At 43.2% G+C, this 20,387-nt stretch overlaps 1 protein-coding gene across 2 annotated transcripts; it reads right to left on the reverse strand.

The window, feature by feature from the left end:
- Positions 1-4,293: 4,293 nt before the first annotated feature.
- Positions 4,294-20,280, reverse strand: LOC136434320 (guanine nucleotide-binding protein G(i) subunit alpha). Of its 2 annotated transcripts, none has more exons than XM_066427081.1 (8): positions 19,909-20,280; positions 18,955-18,997; positions 12,934-13,075; positions 11,533-11,690; positions 10,360-10,488; positions 8,201-8,330; positions 5,021-5,174; positions 4,294-4,780 (listed from the first exon to the last, which is right to left on the reverse strand). In XM_066427081.1, exons 1-8 carry the CDS (start codon positions 20,024-20,026, stop codon positions 4,590-4,592), a joined length of 1,065 nt encoding a protein of 354 aa, XP_066283178.1. In that variant the 5' UTR covers positions 20,027-20,280; the 3' UTR covers positions 4,294-4,589. The 2 variants fall into 2 exon arrangements, with proteins under 2 accessions (XP_066283178.1, XP_066283176.1); XM_066427079.1 differs by lacking the exon at positions 8,201-8,330 and adding an exon at positions 9,532-9,661 and having other exon boundaries at positions 19,909-20,279.
- Positions 20,281-20,387: the final 107 nt, after the last annotated feature.

Here is a 20,387-nt window from a genome sequence, read left to right on the forward strand (position 1 = left end):
TATGCTGCCATTTCTGATCAGCATAAATAGTCAAGTGTAGGCAAGAATTTTAGGCCTCTGTGTAGCATTCGTGCCCCCTGTAAAATCAATGACAATACAGTTTTGGCTTCATCCGAACTCATCAATGTTGAACGAGGTTGATTTTAACAGTCTTGTGTATATAGTTTCGCAATAAAGATGATGTACGCACGAAATGACATTTTCTAAATTTGCTTACAAGGATAAGACTTACCATTTAACTATTGTACTTCGCTAGAGCGTTAATCATTAAGTTTGTAATTCATAAAAAAAGCTGGGTTATCATTTGTCAAATATACTAGTATAGATAAGTCATGTCTTACTTGCACAATTATCTACGTCTTATTCTACCTACCTACCTAGTCCCTTGACCTCCAGGTCGTTGGGGGGGGGGACAAGGTAGCAGTGAAGACTTATTCTACGTAATCGTTAAACCATCAAACATGGCGGACATAGCCACGTGAGTACAAACACCCTATCACAGAATAGAATGCAAAACGCAAAATTGACAAGCTCCACTGGTGGTTTTACTGTCTTTTATTACAATGAGTGAGGAAAACATCCAACTTTGCCCTTTGACCCGTTCCAGTCATTGCTATAAGAGCGGCTCTAATCACAGGCTACACCGGTGCAGTGATTTCTACCATTTTCTTTTTTTTCTTAACTCAAAGAAATTCCACACAGTTGCCCCGGAAACAGAGAACTGCACTGGTGTGGCCTTGGGCTACTCTCTAAGCAGAGGAGGGGTTCCGGCTTGTTTTTAGTTTCACCCCTCCTCTGCTTGGAGAGTAGCCCCGGACCACCACGAATCAACACTGATTGTAAAATGACGGCTACCAGAATTCCACGGATATTTTCCACTAATATATTACAAATTACCTCACGGTGGAGTCATTTTACACTTCGTACAACAGCTCGCCTCTACAGACGGGGGAAGACACAGGCTAACTCAAAACAAATCATCACAGTTCTGCCGCTGGACAGCACAAGAGTTCACACGGGGTCACGGCGAGTGTAGGCTATCGGGTCCCTTATTACATTGTAGGCGGGAATGTTCATTTAAATAAATACTAACTAATAATATCAACAATTTTACCAGAAGTGGCTACACACAATTTGATACAATTGTACAGCTGATTAATTAGTAGTTAGGATGTTTCCATTTTGATACACACAGCAGCGAAATACTCAGTAAGGGCACTCTGAAGTTACTGACACGATTTACATCATGGTGGGTGGTAAAATTTCATGGGGAGAAACAAAGGAATTCTGGGCAGACCTTACATCAGTCTTGTCTAGGGCCAGAGAAGTTTCTTTACTTTGCAACAAACAGTCCAGGGAAAATCCTGGCCAAGGAGGTTAATTTTCTTTCTTACATGGAGCAGACCAAATGTCCCCCTCACCAGACTGAAGTACAAACTACGCCAGCTTTGATACAGCGCTAACGTCTCACAGGGACGGAGAGAAACAAAAAGTGGTCTCTAAGTTTGGCATTTCTTACAAGCAGTGCTCAAAGTTCAGTCAACGTCTTCCACCAGGTAAGAAAGTCTTCAGCACGAATCAGGCTAAATTACAAGCATTGATGATGTGACGTTCAACCACACGACTGCTTCTACTGGTCTCACAGGTCACCACGTTTGGAAACTCCACATTTTAAATCTAATATGTTACGTTCAGCTTGTTACTCGTTGTTGTTTCGTAGTGTTGTTCAAAACGACTCAACTGTCTACTATGCCAACGATGTTAATTTCTGGCGTAACATACAGAGCTACTGAGTTATTTGGGTTAAAAACGTTTGTTCTGTTTCTAAAGAGCGTTTCCAAACCGTAAGTGACCAGTGTGAGTAGGACGTGTACAGGGAAGTTAAGTCGGTGGGTTGGCATGGAGACAGCAGGAACACCAGTGGAACGTCGAACATCTGTACATTTTCACAACTGTGAAATACTACATGTATGATACCACAAGAAAACACGGAAATGATTACAATTTCTTCCCACTGACGGTTCCCAACATTAGACTTGCTGGAATACAAAGATGATACTGATGCCACACCAAATTCATTTCCTTGGGTTTCAGACCTTTTGAAATAAAATCTCAGTAAAAGGACATTAGGGAAACTGAAGGTTTGGAGAAAAACTTCAACCTGACTATATTCACTCCCTGAAACTGTGTGCACCAAGGCACAGACTTGCCCCTCTGATCTTTTAAATCCATGTTTTCCAGTTTTGCATCATCATTTTATGTCCAAGAACCAAGAAACAGCATTGGCATGGCCTGACAAGGGAACAGTCCTTTGTTATCTTTACTTTGATAAAACAAAAATCTGTGAATCTTGTAAAACCACAAGTATTGAAGTGCTACACATGACAAGGCGGTTCTTTGGGTAATGTCATACATTTGTCTAGACCAGTTGCAAAAAACAAAAGCCCTCCCCACATAGTCGCTGTTGAATTTTCCGAACATCTGTTCATTTCAAAGGAAGTGCTGCGAACAGTATCGATATCTGACAACCAAAATATAGTCTTTGCAATGCTCGGTGCTCATTTACTACCATTGGCCATACACAACTCACAAGTAATCAATCGTTTTCAAAATATATTATCAAAAATATGACAACACTACATCATATTCATACAGGTCGACAAAATAATCTACATACATCGTACAGGGTTTTTCTTTCATTTTCTTTAGTTTTCATCAATGTCAAATTTCATACGGAGTAACTAATAAACAGTTCATCACATATTCAACACATCAGTCACTCCTCACATTTCAAACACTTTTCCATTTTTCTGCCTCACATCTAGGTTTGAGCCTCAGCTGGTGTTAAGGATGACGTGCCACAGAAACTTTTGGTCCGACTAGATAAACGTAGAGCAGGTTTGGGAATGGTTTTCATTTTAAACAAATAATCACCCGAATTGTAAGCACCATCCAAACTGCGCCGTGTTTGGGGGCATCAACTTCAGCATGTTTCTTTTTCTATCAGGGTGCCGGGCTCGTATCTGTCCTAACGTACAAAGTATGTGACTGTAGAGATATTTGACCGTCGGGACCAGAAATTTACAAACCAAAGTGACCAGCGTTTCTTCCATACAAAAGAAACAGGGACTGATAAATGCCAAACTGCCTCAGCAAAAGGTTAGACTCTCGACAAAGGCTCCTCCCTTTCGGTGCGTAAATAATCATCTTGTTGTATAAGTACAGACTTGTGGAAGGTCATCTAAATGTTGTTCCCGTGGCAACGCCAGGAATGCTGTTCCCATGGCAACGAGAGGAATAACTGTTCAAAACAGAAGGTATGTTCTGACAAGGAAATCCAGCTGGAATGTTTTAAGAAGTTGCTACACTGGAATCTTTAGTCTTAACTAAATTTGCTAAGAAGGAGGGAAATGGTGTGAAGCAGTTGGTCCATACAGGGCTTGATTCTGGTTTTCTGCAGCCCTGGAGTTCTACCTGTCAGTCTGAGACACGATCTGGAAGTACTGTACAGGAGCCTTCGTTAGCTTAGTTAACACAAGCTTAATTAGCCTGTTGATTACCATAATTCTGATTCGTAACACCAAGCCTAAATTCCTTTCAAATTTAGAAAGAGTCAATCCGTCATCACAGGAAGAATAGCTGTTCTAAAAAGCTACTCGTGGATCCGAATAAAGTCAAAGTCTTAGCCTGCGATCCACGAACCTCTCTGCAGATATCAGGAGCGTAATTTGATCCCTGCTGTGACACGTCATCGTAAACGGACCCGGCCGAGGCTCGACCTTTCCAGCCTTTGCCGCTGACCTCTAAGGCAACATTGACATTGACACGAGTAACACTACTTCTCGCACAGAGCAGGCCCTACTATTGGAACGACCTTGGAAAGTTTCCATCTGACCTTGGAACAGTATTTAGTACTATTTACCCATCCTGCATACATCAGCAAATCAACATCGGGAAAAATTTGACCCCAAATTTCATCACATTTACAATGAGACACCCGACCGTGACTTTACATAGAACACGCCACGGGTGTCCTGCTAATTCAATGCAGCTACACGTGGTTCTACCAACATTGGTCCGGGCCGGACCAACTTCATAACGTGTTTGTTGGGTGGTCTCAGGAGACGATAATGCTGACACGTTTTTCACTGATTGGGTACCTACGGGGACTTAAGTACCGGCGGGGCTTATTTACAGGAAGACTACAAAATGCACAACAGTTTGGCATCGTTCAGACAACAAAAGAATTACAAAAATTAGGTAAGCCAAACATCAATCATTTGTACAATCATCGACAGTTGATTGTTTGGAACACCGACTTCATTTGGGTTTTGAAAAAGTGAAAAATATGGACAAAAAGAAAATAATACGAAAATTGGAATAACAGAGCATTATCTCCATTTTGGGTTTGGAAAACAAGGATAACAATATAATATAAAATGGTCTCTATAAGAGAACATAATGTACTCAGATTGCGGTGAACAGTTGGACCCAACAAGCCAGTTACAAGAGGCCGCCCCTAAGGTAAAGTGAAAGTACAGGAAAGTGAGAGTACAGGATAAGAACAGACTTAAAGGATCGGGCGGGGTCTAGAAGAGGCCGCAGTCCTTGAGGTTGTTCTTAATGATAACGTCTGTGACGGCGTCAAAGACGAACTGAATGTTGTTGGTGTCGGTGGCGCAGGTGAAGTGTGTGTAGATTTCCTTCGTCTCTTTCCTCTTGTTCAGGTCCTCGAACTGCATCTGGATGTAGGCAGCTGCCTCTTCATACGTGTTAGATCCTGGGGAACAAGCAAAACAGTCGTTACAAACTCTCACTAATACAGGTTAGATCCTGGGGAATTACAAAACAGTCGTTACAAACTCTAACATCCCACTCTCAGGTCCTCAATCTGCATCTCGATGTAGGCAGCTGCCTCCTCATACGTGTTGGATACCAGTGTCAAACACCTTAAGATGTACCTGTGTAAGACACCTTAAGACGTACCTGCGTACTCGGGGTAAGACACCTTAAGACGTACCTGTGTACTCGGGGTAGCAGATGGTGAGCGGAGACTTGGTGATCTTCTCCTCGAACAGGTCCTTCTTGTTGAGGAAGAGGATGATGGAGGTCTCCGTGAACCACTTGTTGTTGCAGATGGAGTCGAACAGCTTCATGCTCTCGTGCATCCGGTTCTGCGGGAGGGGAACGAACACGACGTCTCAACACCAGAACATCATGGTTTAACCTTCTCCCTGCTGCCTAAAATCTACACAAATTTGGGGCTGAAAGGCTACTGGAGCAGGAAGAGGGTTAAGGAAACAGGACGTCTCAACACCAGAACATCATGGTTTAACCTTTTCCCTGCTGCCTCAGAGCAAATCAACACAAGTTTGGGGCTGGAAGGCTACTTCAGCAGGGAGAAGGTTAAGGAAACAAACAGGACATCTCAACACCAGAACATCAGGGTTAACCTTCTCCCTGCTGCCCTCAACACCAGAACATCAGGGTTAACCTTCTCCCTGCTGCCTCATAGCAAATCAACACAAGTTTGGGGCTGAAAGGCTACAGGAGCAGGGAGAGGGTTAAGGAAACAAACAGGACGTCTCAACACCAGAACATCAGGGTTTAACCTTCTCCCTGCTGCCCTCAACACCAGAACATCAGGGTTTAACCTTCTCCCTGCTGCCCTCAACACAAATCAACACAAATTTGGTGCGGAAAGGCTACTGGAGCAGGGAGAGGGTTAAGGAAACCAACACGACGTCTCAACACCAGAACATCGGGGTTAACCTTCTCCCTGCTGCCTCTCAGCAAATCAACACAAGTTTGGGGCTGAAAGGCTACTGGAGCAGGAAGAAGGTTAAGGAAACAAACAGGTGAGGGGAACAAACAGGACATCTCAATACCAACTGGGATATGTTTTAACCTTCTCCCTGCCGCCTTAGAGCAAATCAACACAAATTTGGGGCTGAAAGGCTACTGGAGCAGGGAGTCAGGGTTAAGGAAACAAACAGGTGAGGGGAACAAACAGAACATCTCAATACCAACAGGAATATGCCTCGTTTTAACCTTCTCCCTGCTGTCTAACCCTGTAACCAATACCAATTTGGTGTGGAAGGCTACTTTCAGCAGGAAGAAGGTTAAATCTGTAGGAGGATTCTCACTACCAACAGGAATTAGGCATCCGTTAACAGTTGTAAACCGCTGGATAACAAAGTTTTTTGTACACGACCAAGTGTTCGGGCATAGTTGGATCAATGTGGCGGTATGGGCCAGAAAATCCACTCAAGTCAAGAACCGTGATGAGGGGGATATAAACTCCGTCACATTTGGGACCGCACTCTTCACACTGCAGCAGGGACACCTACTGTAGCTACAGTGTGAAGCTGAACCAGTCAACACTGCCGAGAAAGCTGACAGTCACTGTCAGTCACCTAAATACAATCACTAAGTCTTGGTTGTGTAGAAGTAACTTTGTTATCCAGGAATAAGGCATGCTTTAACTCAAGGGGTTTACACATCCTTGCACAACATGCCCAGCATCATACTTAACCCCTGACCTTAAACAGCTGTTAGTACCAATATGGGTCGGCAAGGAAAAGGTAAGGATCACAATTTTGGGTTGAAACTTGAATATGCATGTAGCAATGCTGTCTCCATTACTTTTACGTAAGTTTGCCTTTTAAAAGCAAGTTGAACTCCCTTGTAGCGTGGGAAATGCATGTTTTACTGCTGCTGTGGGAGAAGCACAATAAGCAGACGTGGGGTGGGGTGGGGGGGTGGGGAGAGAAACGCTGTTGTGCGATTGTTCCTCACGTCTCAGAGACAACAGACAAAAGCAGACACAGAATCGTGACATGCGACGTTTGACCCATCATGCTGTCAGCCCGACATCATCTGTCCAACATGTTTATCAGGCAGGGCTCAAAATACTTTTTCTTTGTTACTAGTAAATACTACTCTTACTCTTTACATGTATGCAGGGCCTGTCCTTCTGTCCCAGGACGAAAATTTGCTTCTTGGGACAGAGAAAAATTAAACCCTTTCCGTCCCAAAAATATCAAATTCATGAGATAAAACTGATGAAAATGTATTTTTTGAGCTTAAAATGACAGATTCAACAATGAAAATAAAAAAATCAGCCCCCAAACGATGAGAGGGGCGGAAAAAAATTTAAAGCTGGACGAAGCCCTGCATGTATGTTCTCCAATCATTGATTTAGAGCCCAAGGCAGGAAGATTGAGCTAGGTAAGGATTAAGAGCCTGAATTTCTGAACTTGTAATGTTGCAAGTACATGTTGATGTCTATTTCTGCAGGATAGTACTTTGAGCCATGTAGAGTGAAACATATTATATACATGCACATACACTGAACAAACAGTAAAAACAAAACAAGAACACAATCTGGAACAGAGACACAAATACTCCTGTTTTCACAGACTGTTGCCAGCAGCACCTGACAAACGCATCAGAGACATCAGTAGAAGACAAACTTGTATTTCATATTTACACCTGCAACTCCCCAGGTCAAGAGAAGCTCGAACAGATGGCAGACAGCAGCAGAAGAAGACGTACAAATGTCACAATTTTACAACTTAAATGTTAAGTCTACAAATGCATTGTCATAACAGAGAAACAACATGTAAACGCTGTGTGTGGAAATGTTTTCCATCAAACTTCTGATCTCTACCTACCATGAACAGTCTGTAGCATTAGAGAAAAAACAGTGGGTCGAGCACAAGAAAGTTGGTCACGGTTTTGAACCAATCATATACTAGTATACTTAGACAAAGACAACAGAAACCCCCGGGCACCTTTGACCTCCCATAACCTCTGACCTGTTGGCATTACTTTTGACACGGGTGCCGAAACAGTGGGCAAAACTTGATGATCATGTGACCCATGTTCTTGTGTTGGACCAAAGTTTAACCCTACGATACCGAGATGTTACGAGTTCCGAGAGGAAGCCCCATGCGTTTAGGCACAGCAAACGACAAGCGCTGCGAGAGGCAGAGCAGCAGAGGAGTTAGTGTGGGGAGGGGGGCGTCAGGCCGCCATGCACCCTGGGAGTAGAAGTGCCCTCTGCAGTTCTACCTACACCTGGAGGTTAGTCTGAGGCCTGCAGAGGCTGCGGAGAGACAGGAGACGTAAGGGAACTGCGAGGGGAGACCCCGCCACAGGAACTGTGAGGGGAGACCCCGACCGACAGTCTACCCACCACTTCCTCGTCTTCTTGCAGGACAAGGTCATACGCGCTCAGGGCAACACAATATATAATGGCCGTCACGCCCTCAAAACAGTGGATCCATTTCTTTCGCTCTGACCTCTGACCCCCGACATCCACCATTCTGTGGGAGTAATCGATACATGACAACATCACATGACACGTCACATGACCAACATCCACTCCCGCGCCTCCAGGGGCAAGCCAACGCCTACAAGGGCAGTCAAGGTCGCACAACTGTGCAACTTTCACCAAGGTCAAGATAGCCAAAGTCTTTGACCCTGGGAATTCTGGGATTGCTGGGTTCGTGATGCACTCCAGTAAATTTGTCAGTACTAATTTTGGTTATTTCAATTCATTTCAGAGAATTTTCAGTGAAGCAAAGCAACTAAGCTACAGTTTTCATCCCTGTTTCACATACAAAATTTTGAAAGGCACAGATTTTTTTATATTAAGTATTTTTCAGCTGTGTCTGACGTAACAAATGGGCGGCCTCGCCATTTAGACGGCTCCTGTAACGACCTCTGATTGCATTGCTTGTCTGGTGATTGCTCCATTGAGTAACGGCTGGAATTTACGGTAATTCTGCGCCTATTCTTTATTGCATCTTTTGTGATGGCTTCGACTTGAATTGGTGATTGTATTAAAAACATTTCTTAGGAATATTTCTTCTGTTCCTGCTGCTAAACGTAAACAACCATTTTTCAGTGCCAGCCTTGGAATGTATTTTTTTGTGCTTCTCACTAGATGAAAAAACATAATGGTAATTTTATGCCAACACTAGAGAGCAGTTATTTGTGCCTTTTCAAGATAAATAAAGGGTGATTCTGCAATGTTCTTGGAAAGAATCTCATCCCAACCAGCTGGGTATAAGAGCTTTATGAAGAAGACCGAATAGAGCCAGGCGTTTTTCCAGGCTTGTCAGGCAGTAAGGATTTTGTAATTTGAAAGTACAAATGTTCTAATAGTTGCAAGAGGGAAACACGGGTAGCACTGGGCTACATGTATTTCAAACCAAGTTGCCCGGTGTGACCTAGGAAATTTTCTCGGAGGAAGTTTTCTGTTTTCTGGTGACTTGCAAGAGGGAACAACTGGTAGAACTAAGCTACATGAATTCCTTGGTTCGCCAGTGTGCGAGTTTCTCAGAAGAATTTTTTTGCATCCAATCATGTATCTGTTAATACTGAGCTATATGTACATGAATTTCTCACCCGCTTGCCCAGTGTGCGAGAGCGTTTTTCGTTTGCGCCCGTGCGTCTGCTGGCTTGCCCGCGGCGCGCGGCTCAGCTAACCACGAACATCTAGAACGTGCTAACCCCACCCACCGTTTCCTCGTCCTCGGCCAAAACCAGATCGTACGCGCTCAGGGCCACGCAGAAAATTATCGCCGTGACCCCCTCGAAACAGTGGATCCATTTTTTACGTTCTGAGCGCTGTCCGCCAACATCGAACATTCTACGGCAGGGGTGAACGAGAGCGGAAATTCAGCACAACTCTTCACAAAAACACAGGAATTTAGTTTCACAAATACATCAATTTAGAACAGTGTTTTTATACAACAAACATGACAATTTCTTCCACTACAGCATAATTCACACTGGATAAGGTGGTGGTGCTTTACATGTGCTGTTACGTTGCTCTATCTGGTGGGAATTTGTGCAAAATTGTTTGAACTATAATAATTATTTGCAAATACTGTTGCCTGCAGTTAACTTATTACAACTATCATAAAAGTGACATAAGCTCTACTGGTGGGAACGTTTTTACAGTTCCCACAAATTAAACTCTACTTTTCTTACTCTGACGCAGACTTAGGCCAAACCAATTTAACATCCTGGTTCTCGGATTGTTAAAACAAAGCTGAACTGTAAGATCCACATGAAAACAGAGTCTGAGAGGGACGTTCGTACCTCGGTACACACAGTTTTTATCAGAAGTGAATATAGTCAAAACCAATTGAATGACTTCTGAAGAGGGTCGACGGAAGAGCTAGTGAAAATTCGAGGTCGGCTAAATTTGCTTGAATGTGTTGAAATAAAGGTCAGAATCAAGTGTTCCTCCCAGCTCTCTGTGTCCATCTCATACTTTACTTCAACCTGTCTAAGAACCAAACAAACGACTTGGCACGGCTCCAAGACTGCTCTAAGACTTACTTGAAGTGCAGGTCCTTGAAGGTGAAGTGCGTCTCGACGATGCCGGTCGTCTTGACGCGTGTTCTCAGCACGTCCTGCTGCGTGGGAACGTACCCGCCGGCCGCCAGCCGGTCAAGGCTGTTCAGGTAACTGCAGGAGAAACATGGGTTAGAATCTTACCGTACTTACTGTACATTAGAGCTGTGTACCTAAACAAATTTAAGGTACAGGTACACGGGTTAAGGTACATGTCCAGACCTGAACCTGTACCTAAACTACTTGTTAGGAAAATACTAGATTTTCAATAAGGACAAAAGCATGTTTGAACTGGTAAAAACATAATATTTGATCGTGCTAGGTATTATATTCAGGAAAACACAGATGAAAATTTGACTCCAGCCTTGCAAATGTGTTTTCTGCACTTAAGAGTGGCTTTAGAGCACTGCCACAGTAATTTCATAGTAATTTTATCTGTCCAAGTGGCCATCCCCTGAGTCAGGTCCAGTACGGATACAGCAGGGTCAGGTATTTTGGACCTGTACCTAACTGATTGTACCCGGTACTGTATCGGTACAGTGTACCGGTACACAGCTCTAATGTACATTCATTTTTGCAGGGATCTGGTTTGAGGGGTTTTTGCTGCGGTTTAAATTTGTGGCCGATGCAAGACAGTAGCACAATAAACACATCCATGGTGTCAAGATTTCGTTGTCGAGAAGTGACCAGAATCTTACCGTACATGATGCAAATTCATCTACTTTGTATCTGTATAGTAGTTGTTACTTGAACTAGTTTGAGGCTGAATATTTGCATCCTCCCAGCAGACCCGATATGTTCGTTACCCTTCCAAGCCCCTGAACACGCTTCTGGCGACGTCACCACCAAACAGCTTTCAGCCAATCAGAGGGTTTGCTAAATCTCATTTTGTTTTGAGCAAAGCCGCAAAGGACACTGGTAAGCTATCAGCCAATCAGCTTACGTCTAACATCACTACTTAATTATTCATGAGCAACTAGCAACTTTTTATGCCAAATAAGGCTAGCTCATTAATTATTTATGAGCAACTGTCAGTGACGCCCCGAGAAGCCAAAATCTCCGTTCAAAAGATCAGGGCTGAGACCGGGAGGGTTTGCCGAACATTCCCGAGCAGGTTTCAGCGCTGATAAAGGAGGATGAATATTTGCAGCTACTCACTATGAAGCTGAGTCGTTGAGCTGATACTCTCTGGACCGCCCGAAGCAGGCCTGAACTCCGCCGTCCGCCCATAGCCTCTTCATGATGCCGGCCAGCTCTGGAGTCATCTCACCTTCCTCTGCCGTACTCGCTAGGGCAAACAGCTGCCGCGCGTCGTCCTGGCAACAACACAAACAGGTCAACAAGCAAGTAAACAAATTAAACAGTAGTAAGCTCTGGCATCTCTACATCACTTTTGAAAACAACTGTCAGTGTATCCATTGAAACAAAATTCCCCTGCCAGCACCAAAACATGTCAAAAACAACATCCAGCGATGTCATTGACAACATTGAAAAGCCAAAGATGTCTGCATAATGCATACCTAATCAGGCTAATGCCATGGCAGGATTAATCATCATCCTAGGATTAACACACAGATTATGTTTAATCCACGTCACGTCTTTGGGATTGTCTACATGATCTTAATCCCGGATATAAAAACATTGAGAAAATCCTTATGAAGAATCCTCAGGAAGGATAAAATAGACTAAGCAATAAAAGGATTGTGAAGTCATACATGCCATGCATGTTTTGTATATCATAGTCAACAACATAGACAAATAATAATAATAAATAAATCAAATTCCAGAATGTTCTTTTCCTCAGTTGCTGCATGTTTGTGCGTGCCTTGTCTCACGTGTTGCCATGGCAACTGTTTGTGTGTGCCTTGTCTCACCTGTTGCCATGGCAACCTGCATCACATCTGGGTACAAATGTCACAGTAGATTGCTAAGAAAATTCAATGAAATAAAGTCGAATTTCAGATTGTTCTCTTTTTCCATTGATGCATGTTTGGCGCATGCCTTGCCTCGCGTTTTGTCATCACAGTAATGTGCGTGGCCATAGGACAGTAAGGTTATGTGTTGCCATGGTTGCAGCCTTACAGGCGTGGTCAGTAAGGATGATGCTATATATATATATACATACACACACAGCCATGGCAACCATATATATACAGGAAGGTTAACACTGTATGTGTTGCCATGGTTACAGGCGTGGTCGGTGGGACAATAAGGTTAACGCTGAATGCCATGTGTTGCCATGGCTACAGGCGTGGTCGGTGGGACAGTAAGGTTAACGCTGTATGTATGAATAACCTGACATTTCCTGCATGCATTTCTGCATGGACACGGCATGGCAACTTTGTCATCTTGCAGTCACATGCAGAAAGGGTGGAACTACAAGGGTAGTTCTACTGACATGTTGAGTAATGCTCTTTGGAAATATGGCAGGCAAGAAATTAAATTGGTGTGGCCTAATAGGTGTAAAAACGAAAGAATGTTATAGCTACATTGTATACTGTTAGACAGACAGTACGTAAAGCTGCACACAGATACATACAGACAGGAACGTTTACTTACGGCTCTGTCGGTGTGTCCGAAGTCGATCTTGAGCGTCCCCATGGCGCGGATGATGGCGATGAGGGACTGGATCGTGTTGCTGTAGACCACGGCCTTGTACTGCATACACTCCTCTTCTGAGTACCCGTCTTCATGGATAATTCTACAACACAAGGAGCCATGGGTTAGTGTACAATATTATATACCACAGCCTTGTACTGCATACACTCCTCTTCTGAGTACCTGTCTTCATGGATAATTCTACAACACAAGGGGCCATGGATTAGTGTACAAGTAAGGACCCATGGGTTAGTGTACAAGGACCCGTGGGTTATTATACACCACGGCCTTGTACTGCATGCACTCCTCTTTTGAGTACCCGTCTTCATGGATAATTCTGTAACATAAGGACCCATGGGTTAGTGTACAAGTAAGGACCCATGGGTTAGTGTACACCACGGCTTTGTACTGCATACATTCCTCTTCTGAGTACCCGTCTTCATGGATAATTCTCCAACACAATGAACCCTGGTTTACTTTACAACTAAAGACAGTTGTTTTGCTTTGACTTTATTTTCAATCCACACTTAATTTGACATTTTGGTTAGCTACTAGTATTCTTTCTGTGTGGTCTTAAACGTGTACATCAATACCATATCAGAACTACGTATCATACAAGTACCGTGGTCAAAATGCAGCGATCCAACTTGCAGAATGACAATGACTTTACATGTATATCCCACCCTTTTCTATCTGTGTGATTCTGTAGCATACCCAGTCCCCATCTGTACAACCTGCTGTACCCTGTGCACAGACTGCCCAGCTCTGGGCCTGCAGGTTTGAGCAAACGTGAAGTCTGCCTGGTGTGGGCGCCCATGTGTGTCCCAGCTGGCTCCACGCACACAGTCAACACCACAAGTACATACTCGCCATTCTAAGGACTACGCTGGTACAATGTAGGACAGGGCTATGCTAATTCTTAGCAAACTATTTGACCCTCACACTCGCTGGAAAATTGTACAGAATCGTCACAGCATAATAAAGGTTACATAACTTTTTCTGATACCAGTACTTAAATTTCACGAATATACTAAGTGTACAAAAGTGCATCTACCCTATAGCCATTTACAAAAATATCTAGGACTAGTAGAGCACCAGTGCACTCACAGTCAAAAATTAGGTGCACAGCTCCGATTTTGGGTGCACAAAAGTACATATATATGCACCCAGTACTGTAAATGCATTTAAGTTCGCGTTGTTTTTATTTCGCGGTAGGGTGATAATGGACTTTTCGCGGTGGCTTTAAGATCACGTTTGAAACAATAGCAGTGCTATAGTCATAGGTGGGCAATAATTTTCGCGGTGGTTTTAAGTTCGCGCTGAAATTTCATAGCGAAAACCGCGAACATTTCTGCATTTACAGTATTTCGTAGCCTGAAAAGCTGCAAGTTTGAAGCATTTCATCTGCCATCTGATCAGATTCTCTTTAGTGACTTTACTGCAACTTGCAGGATATTTCCAGCGCTGCGCAGGACATGTATGTATCTGTATCTATATAGCCGGTATAACTGCCATTCGGTGTAACACACCAGATTCGCAGGCATGCGGCGCGGCAGCAGCTGGTTATGTTACAATGAACGGCCTGTTAAACTTCGACTTGTTTCATGTATGTGAAATCTTATCAGATCACAGTGAAAAAGTGCATCGTCGCAGTGAATCTTTACTAATGAGGTTACAGTGTGAGTGAGCCGTAGCACTCTGGGACCTGACTAGATCACTTTTCCCACCTTATGCAGCCTCACTGGTTCCTCAGGCCTGTATAACTACATGATGCACATCTTCTCACCCAAGGGACTTAAGTACTGTTTACGGCTTGTCTATCTGTTGTCTTGATCTGTGTGTTTTTGTAATTCCCAACAAAGATGAACAAAAATGCAGTGGTGCTGTTTTTCTCTGTGGGACTGCAAGTGCAAAGCAGCATGGGAAAGGGGGTGACGTCTGCCATCTCTGGTTGCCTTGTTTTTTTCTACTATTAAAAAATAAAAGTAAAACAATGCCAGAATTTCCCAGGAAATTGTATATACAATGTAGTAATGCCCATGCCAAATGACACATATTCTACTATTTCTAGACCTGTTGGGCTGAAACAAGCTTAAGCCTGTTCCCAGCCGGTTGCAGGTGGTTTTGTGACGCCCAGATGAGTTTCATGTCACTACTGAGTACTAATCAACCTGCTCACCCCACGTACATGTATAACACAGGTGCCATAACATCGCACATCATCACGTCTGCCACAAGCTGCTGATATAGAGGAGATTTAGAAGAGATTTAAGTAGATTAAGGACAAGGTTTTTTTTAATCAGCAAACAGACCTAATTTATAAAGCAGTCATCCCTACTGAGGTGAAGCATGATGCTTTCTCAACTTTTGATTCTACTAATAAATAACACTGTTCAGGGCTCGAAGCTCGAAATAGTGGGTGCATGTGCACCTGTGTGCACCCAAAATTGGAGCTGTGCACCTAATTTTTGACTGTGGGTGCACCAGTGCACCTAGATATTTTTGTACTTAATAGGGTAAAGGTTCTCTTGTACACTAGTATACAGAATATTCTTGAAATGAAAGTATCAAAAAACGCAATGTAACCTTTTGTTGTACTTTATTTGATGTATGGCTTGGTTGAAATTTCTTAAGAGAGGCAGTAGCGTTAACTGACATTCAACCTTATTTTATGTGGCTTTCTGTGCAACTAATTTTTTTGGTTGGGTGCACCAGCGCACCTATTTCCAAACTAGAATTTCGAGCCCTGCTGTACGAGTACATGATTCCCGTTTTCAGCCAAGCACAGCAGGTCATTCCTTCTCTTCTCAATAACCTACTTAGGGTTTATGGGTACACAACATGTCGGACAGAAGAGGGAAACATACTGTAAATCACTTTAATATAGCCGCAAGCGGCAGGAAAATATAGCGATTTTGGGAAAATGGAGTAGGTCACGGCACTTAATTTTAACGGTGGGAACAAACATTACTGTCTCAAATATCAGTGATCAAATATTTGCGATAAAGAAATTTAAGCAGTTGAGTAGTGACCGTTAAATCACCTAAAATTAAGTTACAGCTAACAAATCAAGAATTACAGTACATCATACATGTAACAAACAGCCCAGTAACCCCATAAGCAGCTGGGAGGCAGCTATCAAATTCCCACTGGCGTTGTAAAAAATATTATCTTTATTTCCCTCCCCCTGAAGGTGGTTATACAGTAGTTACACTGCCATCAGTACTGCCCTGTTGCCTGTTAGCATATCCAGAGGTGATTCTAATGATTCATTGTTGACATGCAGGCAGTCATAAAGAAAGAACTTAAGAAGTAGTTAAATTTTGAAAATTTCGCATTCGGGAGAGAATCCAGGAATGATGCATGTTTATTGTAATTTGGGGGCTCTTTACACACAACTAGTGAGATGGCCTGGCCCAAGTAACGAGACGGTTCAGCCTGGCAGAGACGGGCGATCGGGCACAGAGAGGAGGGCCTCCTGCTGACAACTGTTAGCAGTTATGATGATGATCCTGATGATTTATTGTTCATGCAGCCAGTCATAAAGAGAGAAGCAGTTAAATTGTTGGAGTTTTGGATTCAGGGCAGAATCCAGGAATAATGTGTGCAATTTGAGGCTCGTTTACTTTAGTGTTGCAGAGCAAGTAAACTGCCCAGACCCAAGTAAGGAGAGTCGGACGGGACAGGCCGGCAGAGGCAGCAAGATGGCACAGAAAGCCCCCTGCTGACAACTGTTACAGTTCATATCCACACTCAAGAGGGTACAAAACGCTGAATGGACAGACGGAGGGAGGTGCCGGCCTTCAGGGCGCTTTTTCTACTTTAACTAGTTTAAGGTGTAAAAATCAAGAAAATCATCATCATATTTCTTACTCTAACAAGTCAAAGCAGGCCCAAATTTCAGCTTCCAGCATTCTTATTCTTATATCTTGTCAGTCAGATCAGGAAAAACACACACATACATGTACATTCATCCTGATTTTAACATTTCTTGTGCGGAGAGTGGACTGACGAGCACTCCGTGCTTCCACTTCCAGGGTGCAGGGAACGTGAAAAGGCGAATATAACAATGTCATAACTACAAATTGATCAGACATGTTTTTCCCATTCTGTTGCACATGTTTTCCCAGAGGAACCTTTTGGAGCAGTCCTGTCTAATTAGACCCTGATGAGAGATCCTATTGTCATTAACCTGCTTCTGATGGGGCCTGATTCTGTTGTGATGTTCACTTCCTACATATAGTGATGCGTACCTAAACCCCGGACCTGATCCGGACTGGACCTAACGTTTAGGTTCAAGTCCAAAAATAAATAAACGTCTGGAAACAAGTCCGGACTTGAAACAAAAAATCTCTCGCTTATGTATAGCGGTAGTTATACTCCCCTTTTGTCTTAAGCCATCATAAACCTTCCTTAGATTGTGAAATTTGCAATGAAAAAAAATGAAAATATTGCTGTTTTTGTGTTTTATAACTAAAATTTTGTGTTTACTATACTGACTGTAAATAATTTCGCATACATAGTTTTCAAATTGCATGTAAGATATATGCCAATTTTTGTAACAGGAAAAAAATATTTTAGCACACATATGCCATGGGTTCAGGTCCGGAGTTATAAGTCCGGACCTGAACCTAAGCCCCTGAATCTGAATCCGGACCTGAACCTGAACACGGGTTTAGGTATTGCCACTACCTACATACATGGTCGTCTTCGGTAACATTTTGGTCGCTTGCGGTCCAGATCGGGGTCGGTCGTAGTCACAGAAGACAAGTGGTCGTCCTGGACACATTGCTTAATGCTTGTGTCTAAGGGGAAACAAATCGGGACCGACCGAAAGCGGTCGTCTTGAGCCGGTGGTCGTCTTTCGGACGTGGTCGTCAGAATAAGATTGACTCTACTGTAAATTCAGTTATTTTTGTGGGACTTGATTTCGCGATAGAAAGGGAAAGGAGATTCTTGTGCTGTTTTACATTGGAAATTTCTGCAGTACAGTAGTTATACATTGGAAACACATGTACGTACATATGTCAAGAATTTGCAGGGAGAGTTTGATAATAATAGAAAATAATAAAATCAATGTGAACGTTTTAAGGTTTCCAGTACATGTACCTCCCTCGGCTGCATCTACTGTGAAGCTGACAAAAGCTCAGAAAGCCTAATTATATTGTGCATCCGCTCTATAGCACAGCAGTTGGCATTATATTCTGATAGTGATGTACAAAACCACAACAACATCCGTTTCTCAGACATCTCCACTAATGATCCCCCTGGGACCAGTTATAGAACATGTCACCTGCGCGGCTGACGTCAGGACACCTTTCCGGGGAGGACACGCTTACACAACCTCTACAAGTTACAACAGGTGGGGATCGAATCAGGCATTGAAGTTGCAACAGGGTAGTAATCGTCGGTTAAAGTTGCAACAATGTTCACAGCAAATCTGTACAAGAATGTTTAACACACAAGCAGCGGTGTGTGCCTAATAGTTATAATATACATGTAATAGAAGTTTGGGCACCATAGAACTTTAGAAGTGGAAACAACTTCAAGCTCTAGGCTTGACATAATTCTCCTGTTATTTGTGATTCATAAAACAGTCTACATTTAAAACTGAAGTTGTGAGCTGCGGGCAATATTCTTGAGTACCTCGAATTTTTCAATCTCACACAACCTCAGCGACAGGTGGGGATCAACTTGTTCTAAAAAGTTGCACCAAGGTACGACTATGGAAGCGCTGACAGCTTTGCTGGATCAACTCATGCCGCTGGGACATGCAGCACAGGATGGAGATCATGGAGTCATCAACGGTTTTGGACTTCCAACTTGTCCCCGACACGCAAGAATCAATACCTGTAGCCTGGCGTCATCTAACTATTTTTGAAGATAGCTTTTCCACTGTCTGGAGACCAAAGGGTAGTCTCCCAGCCCTGGGAAGGACCATCCGAAACGACGACAAAAGACAAAAAACAGTAAAATACTTACTTCATTTGTTTTACAATTGTGCTCTTCCCAGATTCACCAGCACCTACAACAAACAAACAGACAGATGATTAGTGGACAAACAACAGTAGCACCATAAAAAAATCAAAAGGAAATGAAAGATGCAACACTAGCAGGTAATGTTAGCTGTGACAGCTCATTTCAATAACAAGATTGATAATCCAAAATCTAGGGTGTAGATGGTAAGATAATGATCAAATCGTACGTACTTTATAATAAAGATTACATATTTAGATGTACAATCATATATATACAAATTTTGTATATATATATATATGATTGTACATCTAAATATGTAATCTTTATATTCATAGGAATCGACTTGGATGTCGTCTTTCCATGAAATAAACATTAAATCAACTGTAACGTGTTGATGCACGTCGCACATCAACTGTTGTGATTCTGAATAACGTATTTTGCTGATTCTAACCGTAAAGCGTAACAGGTATGACATCACAACGGTATGCGGGATACTGTAGAGCCATCAAACTTAATAACTCAGCTCCACGACATCTTCAAACGACAGTTGGACACCTTAAAGACGTTGTGATTAAGTGTTGACATCTTAAGACATCCTGTGGTGTTTTTGTTTAACGTCTTCAGAGGATTCTAACCGTAAGAGTCCGCCTGGCCTGCGGGCAAACATTAAACATGGCGACCACAATTCAAATTCAGCCTCCATATTGACGTCCATATTAGGATGTGTCCAAAGGTTTCCATCTAAGGAGTCTTCCGACCTAGTTACTATGCAGGTGTAACGTCTTAGACCCGGCTACCTGTCCTGTCTTTCTACCTTCAAGTTCAACACTCAGGTGAGAGACGTTTATGTCATCATAACACATGTAGCGGTGCGTTTCAACGAACGGTTTCCGTTCAAACTGAGAAGTCGTTTTCCACTCAATGTTGTTCACTGTTGTTTAAAGGAGCGTTACTCACCCAGCAGGAGCAGCTTCACCTCCCTGGCGGCCTTCTCTCCGTCCGCCCGCAGGTTTTTGTCGATCATCTTGGACCGTTCGGCCGCAGCCTTGTCCTCGGCACTGATGGCACAGCCCATCCCGACAGTCGTCAACCAACGGCCTCCTCACAAGCGTTCACACGGCTCTGCGCCCTTCCCGAGTCGCCCGGACAACACGGCTCGCCACGGAAATATGGAGGGAAATCACAGGCCGAATCCCGGCGTGTCTGCGAGAGTTTTTGTGCGATTTTAGCTGATAAAATCGTTGCTAATCAGGATCTAAAGATCTCACCACACCCGTTTGTCCATTCTCTCCACTGAACCACCGCGCGGCATGACGGGAAACAGCCAAGGGACCCGGATGTACATCGGCAACGACATTTGTCCCTAATATGCAAATTAGTATTCCAACCATGTAAACTAAAGGAAAAGGATTTATCGGATAATAAAGTCATTTCAG

This window comes from Branchiostoma lanceolatum, chromosome 5, assembly GCF_035083965.1.
Source record: "Branchiostoma lanceolatum isolate klBraLanc5 chromosome 5, klBraLanc5.hap2, whole genome shotgun sequence".
Classification (NCBI taxonomy): Eukaryota; Metazoa; Chordata; class Leptocardii; order Amphioxiformes; family Branchiostomatidae; genus Branchiostoma; species Branchiostoma lanceolatum.